Source organism: Ahaetulla prasina, chromosome 4 (genome assembly GCF_028640845.1).
Source record: "Ahaetulla prasina isolate Xishuangbanna chromosome 4, ASM2864084v1, whole genome shotgun sequence".
NCBI classification, from domain to species: Eukaryota; Metazoa; Chordata; class Lepidosauria; order Squamata; family Colubridae; genus Ahaetulla; species Ahaetulla prasina.
The window spans coordinates 74,873,884-74,888,864 of record NC_080542.1 but is presented as its reverse complement, the minus strand read 5'-3'; the positions used below and the strand labels follow the sequence as shown (position 1 = coordinate 74,888,864).

At 34.1% G+C, this 14,981-nt stretch overlaps 1 protein-coding gene across 1 annotated transcript in view; it reads right to left on the bottom strand.

Moving 5' to 3' along the window:
* The window catches only part of PDE1C (phosphodiesterase 1C), a 424,232-nt gene that overhangs the window by 245,775 nt on the left and 163,476 nt on the right, over nt 1–14,981 (bottom strand). Inside the window, exons 4-8 of the mRNA XM_058181457.1 lie at nt 13,662–13,775; nt 12,048–12,230; nt 10,355–10,421; nt 6,946–7,062; nt 1,301–1,441 (exon numbers count right to left, since the gene is read on the bottom strand). Coding sequence (XP_058037440.1) covers nt 1,301–1,441; nt 6,946–7,062; nt 10,355–10,421; nt 12,048–12,230; nt 13,662–13,775 — 622 coding nt within the window. The remainder of the gene's footprint in view (nt 1–1,300; nt 1,442–6,945; nt 7,063–10,354; nt 10,422–12,047; nt 12,231–13,661; nt 13,776–14,981) is intronic.

Here is a 14,981-nt window from a genome sequence, read left to right as displayed (position 1 = left end):
GACTTGTGCTGCCCCCCGTAATCCCCAATTCCACTAAATATAATATTTAGTGGGAAATATCTACCTTGCCTAGTATAGTTGAATTATTGTGTATATTTTGTGTCTCTAATGGATTTATTTATGCTGAGTTTTCAGAAACTAAATACTAGTTTGTTGGTTTATTATAACGCTGATTCTTTATTTTTAATTGCTATTATCCTAATTTTTTATAGCTATTTATAGCTCTTCCATAGTTTTTATAGGAATTTCTTGTATTTTTTAAAAATAATCAGCCCTTTGGTCAAAGTTCCTGTTGGTTGAGTAGTGAGTAACAGGCAGCATGTACTACACAACTGCTTTGGCTTTGTTCCAAGATGCCATTGTTTCCTACAGTCAAAGCATTTTAAATTTCGTTCATTAAAACATAAGCTGTTTTGTCCCAAATATATTTCTACTATGTATATATTCCTAACATACTGTACATCAAACTGTTGCAAAAATGAGACATTATCTTCATAAGGATTATCAGCATTCATTTATGGGAAAGTCATATTGATAGATATTAGAAAGAGATATAGACTGCAAACTCTTAGACAGTAGAACTCTTTCTGGTCTGAGTTGCAATACAGGTTTAGATTTATATTTTATTTATTTATTTATTTATAATTTAATTTCTATACCGCCTTTCTCCCGAAGGACTCAGGGCAGTTTACAGCCATATTAAAACAGAAAATATACAAAATATAAATAACAAATTTAAAACGAATTTAAAACAAAATATTTAATAGGCCAAAATTGCTAAAATGGTCATAGACTGACATAAAACCCTTTAAAATTTAAAATTTTAATTAAAATGCACTTACTGATTATAGTTTAAACAGATTTGTGATACAATTACTGTACATTAAAGTATATATTCTGTAAGAAACACTGGCATGACATTTATATTTTGGACTTGACCATCTATCCTAACAATAAAAGAGTTTAATTACTAAAGTTACCTTCATTTACCCGAACATTTAATAAATCTACAAATCCTAAATTTAATGATATTGTTAGAAATGTTCCCACAGATATCTTTCTTGTAGTAAATGTCAAAACATCAAATTATAATCCAAATAGCCTTAATTAATAAAAAGCTTGCAACAACAACTTAATGCCATATATTCAATAAAGATAAAAGTGCTTGGAAAAAGCCATATTGTAGCAAACCCAAATTTTAATTGTGCCATAAATACCTTCAGATCTATTTTATTGCCATGATCAATGCATAACTATTTTCATAGTGGTCTCTTAATTAATTAGTATTTTGTCTACTTACTGCTACACCTGTCTTAAAAAGGAGGTAATGAATGGTCTGTGTGACATCTGCTGCATGCATTAGATTGTGGTATGGATTTTTATACTTGCTATAGCCAACTTCCAGAGCTTCCACAAAGGAGACAAGAGCAGAAATTGGAATCTATATATATAAAAAAGAGGGTAGATTGTGAATACTTTTAGCGCAATAATAGATTGATTTAACCTTTCCAAACTTTTCATAAACAGTGCTTCATGTGTTTGGAAATTCTGATACTCTTTAAAGCAAATGGCAGCACCAGTAGTGGGATTCAAATCCCGTCACTACCAGTTTGCTATTGCTAGCGCACAGACACGTGTGCTTGTTTTGTGAGTATGTGGCACTTCTGCGCATGCGCAGAGCTTTTTTGATGACATCTGAATGGGTCAGCAGAGCCTCCCACCACTGCCACTACTGGCTTGCTTGAACTGGGGTGAACCAGGAGCAAGCCACCACTGACCACCACCCAACTGTATTGTCTTAGAGTTACATAATGTGCTCCATGTATCACTAATATTAATACATACAAATTAAAAGCAATATAAGAAAAGCAAGAAAAAAGCAAGAAAGCAGCATTTTCTTTCAGAATTAAGATGTTTAACCTATGGATAATAGGTGGTTGACAGGATAAAAAAATGTCATCTTTGTCACGTTCATCTCTTCTGGTTTCAGAATAGTTTTAAAATCTTAATCTGTGTAGTTTTAATGTTTTAATTATTTTTCTGTTTGTTTAATATCCTGTAAGCTGCTCAGAGTCACCTTACAGGAAAGATAAACAGCATAAAAATTAATAAAAATAAATAAATACCTTCATTGTAATATTATAAAACTAATGTTATATTATTTACATTACAATAATATATAAATAGTTACCATTATCCTGGGTATGGAGATATATAATTATATAATCATGATTGAATTGTTCTAGATCAGGGGTGTCAAAATCAAGACCCGGGGGGCAGATTCAGCCCACAGGATGCTTAGGTCTGGCCCACTGGGCTGCCTTGGAAACACCAAAGGACCATTGAAAATGGAACACCATTTTCACTGGGAGAGGGTTGCAGGAGTCTGTTGCAGCCAGAAACAGAGTTTGGGAGCCGGTTTTTGCTGTCAAAGCACTTGGCCCGCCACAGGAGCCCCCAACACTAGTGACATTGAGCTGGCCATGCCCACCCTGGCCACCCCCACCCCAGCCCCCCGAAGTCAAGCACAACCCTGATGCGGTCATCAATGAAATCGAGTTTGACACCCCTGTTCTAGATCATGGGTTAACTTATTTATAAGTTAGATATGCATTTTTTAAATAATATTAAAATTATGGCCAATTTACATTTTCCTGCAGCTAATTTTGGAATTTCTACTCTATGAAAACAAATATATTAATACGTAAATAAATTTATTTTGGGGGCCTTTTGGAATAATTCCATTATTGGGCAGATCCATGTGTTTACACATAAATCTTTAAATTTAAAAATTACATATTCACATTTAATACATGTTTTGTTTTTGGAAAGACTCTGGTCCTGCAAAGAGATTTTTCTTATTTCTTCATATGGTGATGCCAAGATATTAAAAAGTGCTCCAAGATATTTGAATGAGTTAGTTTGAGTATCATAAATTATATCAATTTAAGAGTGACAACGTAGAATGGAAATTACTTTAGTTTTACTGTAATTGATGTTGGGACATTCTCTCTGCCATAAAGCAAATCATCTCAGGCATCACCTAAGATGATGGCAATGTCACTTGATCAACTACTAGAACCAAAGAGATTTTCTAACCAATATAGGACAATGAAACTCTAATATTGGGCTTGCACCAGAAAATTTACATAAAAACTAAGAATGAACACCAAAACATAGCCATGCTTTACCCATTCTCCAAAAGATAAGAAAGAACAAATAGAGAATGCCCTTGCAAACCAAACATACATTTTATTGTATTGTTCCCATAGAGTTTCATAATTAAATTGAAGAGAATGCAATTATTGATCAGTCTCTTCTGAAGGCAAAGGGAGTTTTTTCTTCATTAATCCATTTAAGACAATATTGCTGTATACCTCCCATTAACAGTAACAAGTAACCTTTCAGTTGGGGAATTGTAAGTACAGCAGCATTAGCAAATAATTTCACTTCATGTCCTTGAGTTGCTAATTTAACTCCAATCTTTCTAATTTCATGACTTATTTTCACTGATAATGATTCTAATGCCAATAAAAATAAAGAAGGATAAAGGGTAAACAATCTCTTCAGTATTGTGGGGTAAGTCTTCACATTGGAGTTGTTAAATCAGTTTCCCACCTGTCTAGAAATTATAATTGGTTTATTGTAGTTGTTAAGTCAATGACAGTATCCACCGTAAATACAAATTCTGATCCATTCCTATTGCAGATAAAGAAAGTATTCTATTCATGACATTTTTGCCAAAATAGGTTTGCGTGAAAGCAATTGCCTGGAGGGTGGATGGATGGATGGATGGATGGATGGATGGATGGATGGATGGATGGATAGATAGATAGATAGATAGATAGATAGATAGATAGATAGATAGATAGATATAGATAGATATAGATATAGATATAGATATAGATATAGATATAGATATAGATATAGATATAGATATAGATATAGATATAGATATAGATATAGATATAGATATAGATACAGAAATAGTCATGGCAAAGGATTTGTCTGGGATCTGTGAAGAATTAAGTTATTTTCCTTTACTTCCTGTAATGGCTATGAGGCCAAATAATACTCTTGTTACCCAAAATGCAGATAGTTTTATAGAATATCCACTTATGTTAATTAATCCATTTACATTATTATAGCTTTTGCATTTTCTCATTAGAAAACAATAATTCTATTGAAAATGAGGTAGCAATATAATGATTGATGAAAAATTGTACTCAATGTTCCTTACAAATCCTTCCTTACTCCCTGTTCCTTACATCACACTCAAAGTTATACCACTAAAAATGAAAGCACATCAGTGGGATGGACAGCTCATATTCAGAACAGACTGAAATGAAACAAGTCACTGTATGAACTCTAATTTCAGGGGAAGTCTGCAATCAATTATTAAAAATTGACAAGACCATAGAATATACAAGTCAACCACAGGCAGCAAGATGTGAAGAATTGGATCCAGGATTTCTTTTTCTTTTTTTTTATTAAAAAAGTTTTACAAAAAAGAAATAGTTAACAATTATTCCCTCCCTTCACCCTCCTCACCCTCCCTCCCCTCCCTCCCCCCTTCCCCCCACCCTCCCCCTCGAGACTTCCCAGAACAAAATACAGGGTATAAGTTCTAACAATCATAAACTAAATTACCACATAAGTCATAATCCATAGTCCCTCATCTCTCTTTACATCCTTAACTCCCTAATTTATTCCTAAATTCACTCATAAGCTATTTGATACTTTCTAATCTGATACTTATTTTGAATATAATCTATCCAATTTTTCCATTCCAATACATATCTTTCTTGCGATTAGTCTTTCAAATACGCAGAAATTTTAGCCATTTCCGCCAAGTTCGATACTTTAAGTTTCCATTCTTCAATTGTAGGCAAATCTTCTTTCTTCCAATATTGCGCAACCAAGAGTCTTGCTGCAGTTATTAAATTTAATAGGATCCAAGATTTCTTGACAGCCCTAAAGACCAAATGGCTAAGTACAGAGCAGGTGCTTGTTGCCTGTGGAAACTCTGCTCCTTGAAACTTGGACCAACAACCGATGTTTGGACTCTTGGCCTCCTAGACCTCAGCCCATCCTGACTTTGGACTTTGGCCCTTTGTACCTCTTTGGAACAAGCTATAAAAACAAACAAGGGGATTGTGACTTTTTTTTCTGTATGTGTGTGTTTGCACATATGTCCTACCTAAATTTATTAAATCCTTTCAAGTAAAGCTCCTTGCAAGTATTCCTCAGAATACTTGTTCATGCCTTGTCCACACACAGAATTCAAAACTTAGAATGGGGAGGGGGGGAAATGGTATCTACCATGGTATCTTGCTGCACCGGCTGGGGAGTTTGGGAGTGGGAGGCACCGTTTATCGGTGGTTCTCCTTTTATCTCTCTGACCGGTCGCAGACGGTGTTGGCAGGGGGGCAGATATCGACCGCGAGGCGCCTCATGTGTGGGGTGCCGCATGGGTCGGTTCTCTCGCCTCTCCTGTTCAACATCTATATGAAGCCGCTAGGTGAGATCATCAGTGGTTTTGGGGTGAGTTACCAACTGTATGCTGATGATACGCAGCTGTACATTTCCACCCCAAACCACCCCAACGAAGCTGTCGAAGTGCTGTCCCGGTGTCTGGAAGCCGTGCGGGTCTGGATGGGGAGAAACAGGCTCAAGCTCAACCCCTCCAAGACGGAGTGGCTGTGGATGCCGGCTGCTGACTGTTGGGGGCGAGTTATTAGCCCCGATGGAGAGGGTGTGCAACTTAGGCATTCTCCTGGATGGGCGGTTGTCTTTTGAAGAACACTTGACGACCGTCTCCAGGAGAGCTTTTTATCAGGTACGCCTGATCCACCAGTTGCGTCCCTTTCTTGACCGGGATTCCTTACGCACAGTCACTCATGCTCTTGTTACCTCTCGCCTGGACTACTGCAATGCTCTCTACATGGGGCTCCCCTTGAAGAGCACCCGGAGGCTCCAGTTGGTTCAGAATGCAGCTGTGCGGGTGATAGAGGGAGCCGCCCATGGCTCCCATATAACACCTCTCCTGCGCAAGCTGCACTAGCTGCCTGTGGTCTTCCGGGTGCACTTCAAGGTGTTGGTTACCACCTTTAAAGCACTCCATGGCTTAGGACCGGGTTATTTACAGGACTGCCTACTGCTACCGTTTGCCTGCCACCGACCCGTGCGCTCTCATAGGGAGGGACTCCTCAGGGTGCTGTCAGCCAAACAATGTTGGCTGGCAGCCCCCAGGGGAAGGGCCTTCTCTTTGGGGGCTTCAACCCTCTGGAACGAACTTCCCCCAGGACTTAGGCAACTTCCTGACCTTCGGACCTTTCGCCGCGAGCTGAAGACATATCTATTCCTCTGCGCAGGACTGGCATAGAATTTTTTAGAATTTTTATTATTGATTTTTTAAATTTTAATGGGGTTTTATGGTTTTATGTATTTTTAACTGGGGCCAAATTGAATAAGTCTTTTAATTATTGGTTTCATTTGTATCGTAATTATTTATTGTTGGTTTTTACTTGGCTGTGAACCGCCCTGAATCCTTCGGGAGAAGGGCGGTATAAAAATTAAATTATTAAATTAAATTAAATTAAATTAAATAAACTACAAATAATCTGGATAGGAATAGGAAGCAAAAATTATTGAAAATAATAAAGCCAAAAATCATGAAGTGGTTGAGCCATAATTTTACAGGAAGTCTTCCTTTGGCAAAGCTTTTAATACTACTGATTTTATTCCATATATTGTAAAATAGAGCTATAGATTTCTGAAATTGCCCAATTTTAATTTATTACAATAATAAGAACATTCTAAATAAATCAGAGGACAATATATTGTAATCAGTAGCAAAATACAAAACAATAATGACAAAATCCCCAGAAATATAAATTACTGATCTATGGAATAGGAGAAAGGAGCAGGTACTAAACTACTAACCTTGAAACGGCTGATCAGATCATAGCGTGTGAGCAGTTCATAGAAAATAAATTTTAGTGCATGATCCCCACTAGCATCATTTAATCCAAATACATCAAATGACCACTTGTCTACATTCTGTGTAGAGGGGAAAAAAGGGCATTAGTATATTCTCTTCACACAACCATCTGCACACAAAGAGCACACATCTAGTTCTTAACATGGTCTTCAATCACTGTAATATTCCAAATTTTTTAAAAAAGGATTTTTCTGACAGTGTTGCATTTTGTTTTAATGTTTTGAAGAGTTTTTAATTTTTGTGTTCATTTTTTTTTTCATTTGTTGCATACTACCTTGATGGTTATGTAGCAGAAATACAACATAGAAGAAATAAATACAAAATTCTTTACTTTTTAATTGTTGCACATATTACTGATTCCATTTTATTATGTTAATGTGAAAGAATGTTTTAAATCATTTTCCATGCTTTAATTATCGTAATATGAATAAAAGTATATATTGACAAGAAAGAAGATATGCTATTGTGTTACAAGTTAGAAGAAATTTCATTAAACATTACATGAATATGCCAAATGAAATTTGGCTGTAAAAATACTGTTGTGTTTTCAGACTTAAGTATAACCACCGCAAGCAATCAGCAAAGCACGCAGTGAGTAGAATCCATGTTGTTATAATACCTATCACCTAATATTTTCAAATAATGCTTTGAAAATAGAAGTGAAAAGCATCACTGTACTTAAAATCATTTAAGCTACCAATGCATAAATAGAAGAACAGTGGTAAACGAAAAATGTATAGGAATGATGCTTTTTTATTCTCTATAATATTATTATTGGGAAATGATATGTTCTTTCCTAATTAAAATTCAGATTAGCTGAGCTCATCCTGGTGGCTCATTCAATTAGTATTTAAGGTGCAAAATTCCAGATGCTGAGTCTCTTTAAAATTTAAACATGTGGGGGTGATTTTCAGTTTGAGGAATCTATTTCTAAAGTGTTCTTTGGAAATTATTTTTGAACAGGTATCATGATTGTCAGTTTAACAATATATTTTTTTACTTATAGGTACCTATTTTGGAATAAGGGGATACAATATTTAATATTTCTGTGTTTAGATTTGATTGGCCAAATGAATTTAGAACAGCCCTAAAAATAAGTGTACCGCTGTAACCACAGTCCTAATCTTAAGTGTTCTAAGATTTTTATACAGAGAAAAACCTGGGCCTGGTGGAAAAGACTCAAATCGGAAAAAAGGTCACATGTGTGTCTATGTCCCTCCAAAGTCTAGACAGAGAATATTTTAATATGATCCATTAATTATATTATTTTCTTGCCTTTTCTCCAAGAAGCCACTTTCTTTACCTTAAAACTCTTCTGTGGGGAAGATACAAGAGAAAACAGCAAAACATTGCTGGCTTATCCTCCACAAGTCACCATTTTTTCTTTCTTTTTTAATGAAAGCAGAACTCAATTTATTTAAACATTAGAATGCTTAAAGTAGCTAGCTTAGAATCAATGAAAAAATTATCTTCAGAATGAAAAAAGTATCAGGGCTTTCAATTCCCTCATCTCCGGACAAAGAATTCAGAGGAACTCTAATGAAAATATCTGAACATTGATTTCATTTTGATCTTTGTCATTTTATTTTGCACCTAGACATAGACATTGAACCTACATGCTTATAATAACATTCAAAATGTTTAAAATTTCAGATTGGAGTCTTCTGATGCTATCTTCAGGCACTACTGCAAATTACTTTCTATTTCCCCAAAGTATTCTAATTGTAGAAAACAAGATGACTGAATTTCATATATACATATGTATGATTTGACTCCAGCTGCACAAGGAAAAAAAAAAGGGCAAGTCTTCCCAGGATGTTTGTAAAATGTAAAGTTGTGTTAGCCTAATAAGAATATTTTGATAGACACTTAATTTCTGACCAACATTTGCGAAGAAATAATTTGAATGTGTTTTGAGTATGGGTATGGATACACATACACATATATACACACTTTATGAGATCTACCAGACTCAAAAGGTAAAGCAAAAATTTCAAGTCTGGTACAAGGATGTTAATGACCACAAAAATATTTGTATTCAGATGAACAGAATGTTGGCAGTTCAGCTTCCAGAGCAATAAGAAGGCAATATGAAGACTCAAAATCTGTGATGTTCTAATTTACCACGTTAATATTTGAAATGATAAGAACAAGAGTTAACTTCCTGGAAACCAAATTCATTTATTTATGTTTATATTTTCTAGTTTGCTTTTCACTGATAAAACAATTCCATTACAGCTGAGTATAATTTATTTACCTTGAAATTAATTCATTTCTAATTGAGACAAATAGACAAAAATGAAAGATTTTACAGGAAAAAGTTATTTTCAACTAGCAGGAAAATTTCCTCTAAGGAGCAGAAGTATTTTCTTTTGTCATAGTAAGGAAAATTTACATCCTGCTGGATAAGTGCAATTCTATTAATATGGGTCACAATGATATTTCCTCATATGGATACGTAAATGGGATTTAAACCAAAATCAGTTAGAAATATTCCTGATTTTTAGCTCTAGCAGTTACAGTGAATTCTGGTCATTATGTAAAATTTTATTTTACTTTGCTTTAAATAGACATGAAGTCTACATCTGACTTTTCAATGAGGGTTTTTCTCAATTTGTTAGAATCATCACAAGTTTTGAAGGATTGCTCCATTAGACTCCTTCTGTGCACAAAGTCACTGACTAACATAGCTGACCAAGGATATTAGCCATAAGAAAAATGCATTATAATTTTAATTTCCTTATGTAGAAAGAATCTACTTAAATCAGGGATTGAGGCCTGATCTACATTTACTAATGTCAGAGTTGAATGGGAACTACAATAGAACAGTAGTTGAATGGGAATTCTTCCACTCCCTTTGCCGACTCAAATAATATTTTATACTTCCATGTAAATGTCTCAAGTGCATACAAATTTTCAGTTCATTTTGAGGAGAAAATGAAAATGTGAAAAAATATCCACTTACACAGGAGATTAGGTTGATTGCGAAGTGATATACAGTCTTCCTTCACTACATAAAATGGTTACTACTGGACAGTTTTATCATAATTTGTTAAAGTAACTTAACATAGATATGTACAAGAAGAGAAGGGGAAAGTGACAAAAATTATATAATGATGTAAACTCTGTCCCTTATATACAACACAAGTACAATAAGGACAGGCAACAATGACATTTCTTATTTTGGTATTATCAGTTAGGAATGGAGGCCTATGATGATTAAATATATTGTGCATATTTGTTTTAATATGAAAATAAAATTTAGAGTAATCAAAATATATACTACAGAAACCAAATCAAGGCTATAATATTTTAATATTTTATAATAAAAAAACTATTCATTGTTATTACCTTTAGTGCTGCGATTACAGCTGGTGGGTAGCTAAGTCCAACCATATTGGATGTACGCCTGTACATTCTAACATGATAAAAATAAGTGTAAGAAGTGTAAGAAATGAAAATTTGAGCATACCTAAATTCTTTACGATGGATATGACTTATCCAAGTAAAACAATTTACCTTTGTTTATTCCCTTTTTTTCATAAATTTTATTAAAGATTTTAACTACAGTAGTAAAAACAAATGCAAATTATACTCAGAAAAACAACAAAAAGATTAAAAAATTCAAAAAAGAGGAGAAAAGAAAAAAAGAAAGTAAGTTAAGAAAAAAGAAAAGTAATTTCCAGTCTTCATCACAAGTAAACTTAAAAAATGTAATTACTCTTCACCCATATAAAGTTACAAACAAAGAAGTTCTGGGAGCTTCATCACTGGAAACTTTAAAGAAGAGACTGGACTGCCATCTGTCAGAAATGGTGTAGAGTCTCCTGGTTGGGCAGGGGGTTGGACCTACAAGGTCCCTTCCAACACTGTTAATCTTGTTATTATATAAATCTCTTCTTCCCATAACCTAACCCTGCTCTATATGCACGTCCATCAACTTTTCACACAAATATACCTATTGTGTTTCTATGACAAATATTTATTTGTATTAACAAGTATCTTCCAATCATACCTAGTGCTTTCTACAAATATGCATTTTGCATATTAAGTGTTATGTGCTGTGACATAATGGGTATAAAATTTACTACTTGTGTGTTAATAGAGATACTCTTGGAGACTATCAGATTTTCTATTCTTCCTTCATCTAAATGGGCTGATGGGCTACAAAGAGAAGTATTAGCAGCCAGCATCATGTCAAAAATAATTGCAGGTCCTAAGTAAGTCCTTTTCTTATTTAAGTTTCTTTTCCCTAGAATGCAAGGTGTACTATGCCACTAACAATAATTAACATAAATTATGCATTCTGTCTACAATTTCTATTTAGGGATTGACTGAACTGTAGATTTTATAATAGAAATAACTAACCAATTTTAGTATTTATTGTTCTTTTCTCCCTTTTTAAGTAAAGTCTAGCCTGAAGAAGAAGAATTCTAGATAACTTGAAAATTTGTACATTATTTTGTGACATTTTATTGGTCCTAACAAAGTGAATTTTGAATGTATTTGCACCATGAATCAAAACAGCTAAAATTGTTTTCTAGCTCTCACACATAAAAAAAGTTATTAGTAGATAATTCTTTTTTTCCTTTTCCAAGGCCAAACAATGGATTGGATTCAAATTTATACCAACAATTGAAATCAATGAGAATAAAATTATCTTCCTAAATCTTTAAATAAGCTTATGTTTTAATCCAATTTATTATAATAGTTGCAGTATATATGTATACGGCAATGATATGTGGTGATGGTTTTGCTCATGGTTATTTATCTTTGTTGACCATAAGAAAGACAACCAGTTAAAGCATAAGACTAGGACCTGGGAGATCATGAGTTTTAGTTCCACTTTAGGCATGAAGCCAGTTGGGTGATCTTGGGCCAGTCTCTCTTTCTTGGCCCTAGGATTTGGCAATGGCAAATTAATTGCCATCAGTCAACACTGACTTGAAGGCACTAATTATCATCAAAATGCTAAAAAATATATCAAATAGTCTTTATTCAAGATTAAAGATAAAATCTACAGTCTCTGCCCACTCCCTTTTACCTCTCAACAAATATTCCAGCTTGAACTGCATGAACAATGCTTCTGAATCGTGGCTTTTCTTCACTTCTTCTTAGCATCATACCCATCTGTCGGGTGAAAGTAGAAGCCAGCCAATCTCGTACCTCTGAAGGCACAGAGTCAGACTGGATATCACTAAGCTCATCTTCTGTGTCCAAGAGGCGCCTGGAAAGTACAGAGGAAAAATTATATTAATAATTATCTTGAAACAATATTCTTCCAATTGTCAGACATGTCAAACCCATATATAAATCCATTGACTAGTGAATTTGTAACTTTGTTTTATTCTATTTCATTCTGCAGAAGAGGGAAATTTAATGAAAACTATTACCGATAGCTTATACAATAATCATGTAGTGCCCATTATCTTTTTAGGGTTATTCATGATTAAAACTGCAATGTATCAAGGACTCAATAGTGCATTTATATTTAGCATATTTTCAAATGCTAAATGGTTCAGCCAAAATATTGTCTGATGTCTTTTCCATTCTTTTGTCATTTCAAAAGCTCAAGATAAATTATTCTATGGTAGAGGGATTTCCATAATTTGAAGATAGACAAAAGAAAACATAAAAACCCATGCTTGTTAATAGTAACTTTTCAGTATTTAAAAAATAAAACTATTTCATGCCAAATTCTTCTACAGTTCTTCCAAACCTTTCAAGACTTCTATAGCAAACTTTAACACTGATTTGGAATGTCTTCTTTATGGAGTGCCTTTGGCCTACCCTTCTCAGTATTGGACAAATGACAAAAACAAATTTCTTTATCAAGTTTTGAATTGTTAATGTTTTAGTGATAATGATTTTAAAGTTAAAATGATTTTAAAGTTGGGTGGATGGTGGGTTGCTGTACAAACCTGTAGCAGCGGTGGTGGGAGGCTCTGCCCACCTGCCCAGATGTCATCAAATACACTCTGCGCATGCGCAGAAGCTTCTGCACATTCGCAGAAGTGGTGTGGAAGCGAGCAAAGCGAGCACGCATGCGTGAGTGAAGAGGTAGCAAAGGTAAGTGAAACCCACCACTGTACACCCTGCTAGATAGAACAATAAATTATTATTACTGCTTCCTGAATTATCATGCAAATACAAAATACAAAATATGGAATATAAGTTGAACAATTATTTTTATATAAAAATTAAAGGTAGCTAAGTTGCCAGGCAAATGTTTAAATAATTCTGAACTAAATGCATTCTTCGTGCCTCTATATAGAAAAAATTCATTTCAGGAATTTGTAATGAATTCAGAAATTCATTTTGTGCTTTCTGGATGGGGCCAGGTAGATAAGTTTTAATTTATGTCTTATTAACATATCATTTTCATCTCACAAAAAATGAGAATCGCTGCAGCTGTTAGATAAGAGAAAGTGTTTGACAAAAACTTGGTGAAAGAATATTGGAATAATGCTAACATTTTCATTTCTTAAGATAACATATTTACTTATTGTTTGTGGTATTTCTAGAAATCTAACCCTAACCCTAACTTTATTAGAAGAAAAATGATTTTTATATGTATGTAATATGCCTTATAACCTGAAAATATTATGATGTATTGAGTTAAAAAGAAAACATAAAAATACTGAAATAATTATCTCACCTAGTTTCATCAATATATAGAGATTCCAACACAATAGCTGCATATTCTAAATTCTTTTTTAGATCAACAACAGAAGCCTCTCCTCTCTCCAGTTGTTTTACCAAAGATCGTAATCTGTGAGAAGAAAACAAGAATTTGATTCATAGAATTTTTTTTTCAAATTTTATATATGGTAAGTGCCACTTAATATCTCCTATAACATTCTTAACTTCTTGATAACACAGAAGCTGTATTAAATGAAGGTTACTATAACCATATGCAACCCTAGGACACAGAAATCACAGTATCTAAATTATCATAGCAAACATACTGATATTGTCTAGATTAATTAATACTACTATGATAGAAGATTCATTTTCCTAAAAGCTTCTTCAATATGATTTATAGTGTAATTTAGAATTGCAGGCATCAAAAATTACTCTTAGAGCCAAAGAAACAAACAAAGAAAAGAATTTGACAGTATATATTACAAGACAAGTTTATTTAAAATATGGAATTTTCTAAAAACAAGAACAAGTTCAATGACTGCATTTACAAATAAATGCCTTTTATTTCAACAAGAAAGATTTTTAGCACTATCACAAGGAGCTTTACTTGTACATACAGTACCAATATGGCACATCCAGATTGAAAAAACAGACTAAAGACATGGCAAGAACTGCTCATTATAGTAATTGCTATAAGAATAAGAAGCAGTGTCCCAAAAGTAGTCTCCAAAAAGAAGAAGGGGTACTAAGAAGGACAATATAATTTGAAATACTTATATAAAACCAAGATCACTTATTAAGTCACATATATTACATTATTTTTAAAATATGGTATGTGTTACATATTGTAATGAGTTATTGAAACCAAGAGCTGAAGTCTTCACTCAGGCCCACTGTTTAAATGGGAGAATTGCTTTAAATCGACTGGTTGCCTGGTTGACAACTCCCTGTAAAAGGAGCACGGTCAGTCAGACGTTTTGCTGGTTGTTTCACTGTGTTAAATAAAGAGCTTTAGCTGAAGATCACTCCGTGTCTTTCCATTCAACCCAAAATCTAACACTGGTAACAAAGGAGGAATTGGATGGGAATTAAGACCAAAAAGAACTGATCATCATCCCCTCAAAGAGCTGAATGTTGGAGATGATCTACTGTTCACTGCAGCACCATTTATCAACCATCAACGCACCGGCTTCAGATTGCCTGGTTCACATCAGTGTTCTAGAAATGGCTGCACTAATACTGTTCTCTCCATTCAACCCAGCCTTGGAGACGTGGGACTTATATAGTGTAATTTGAGTGCTTCCTCAAAGCCAGCAATTTCACTGGCGTTTAA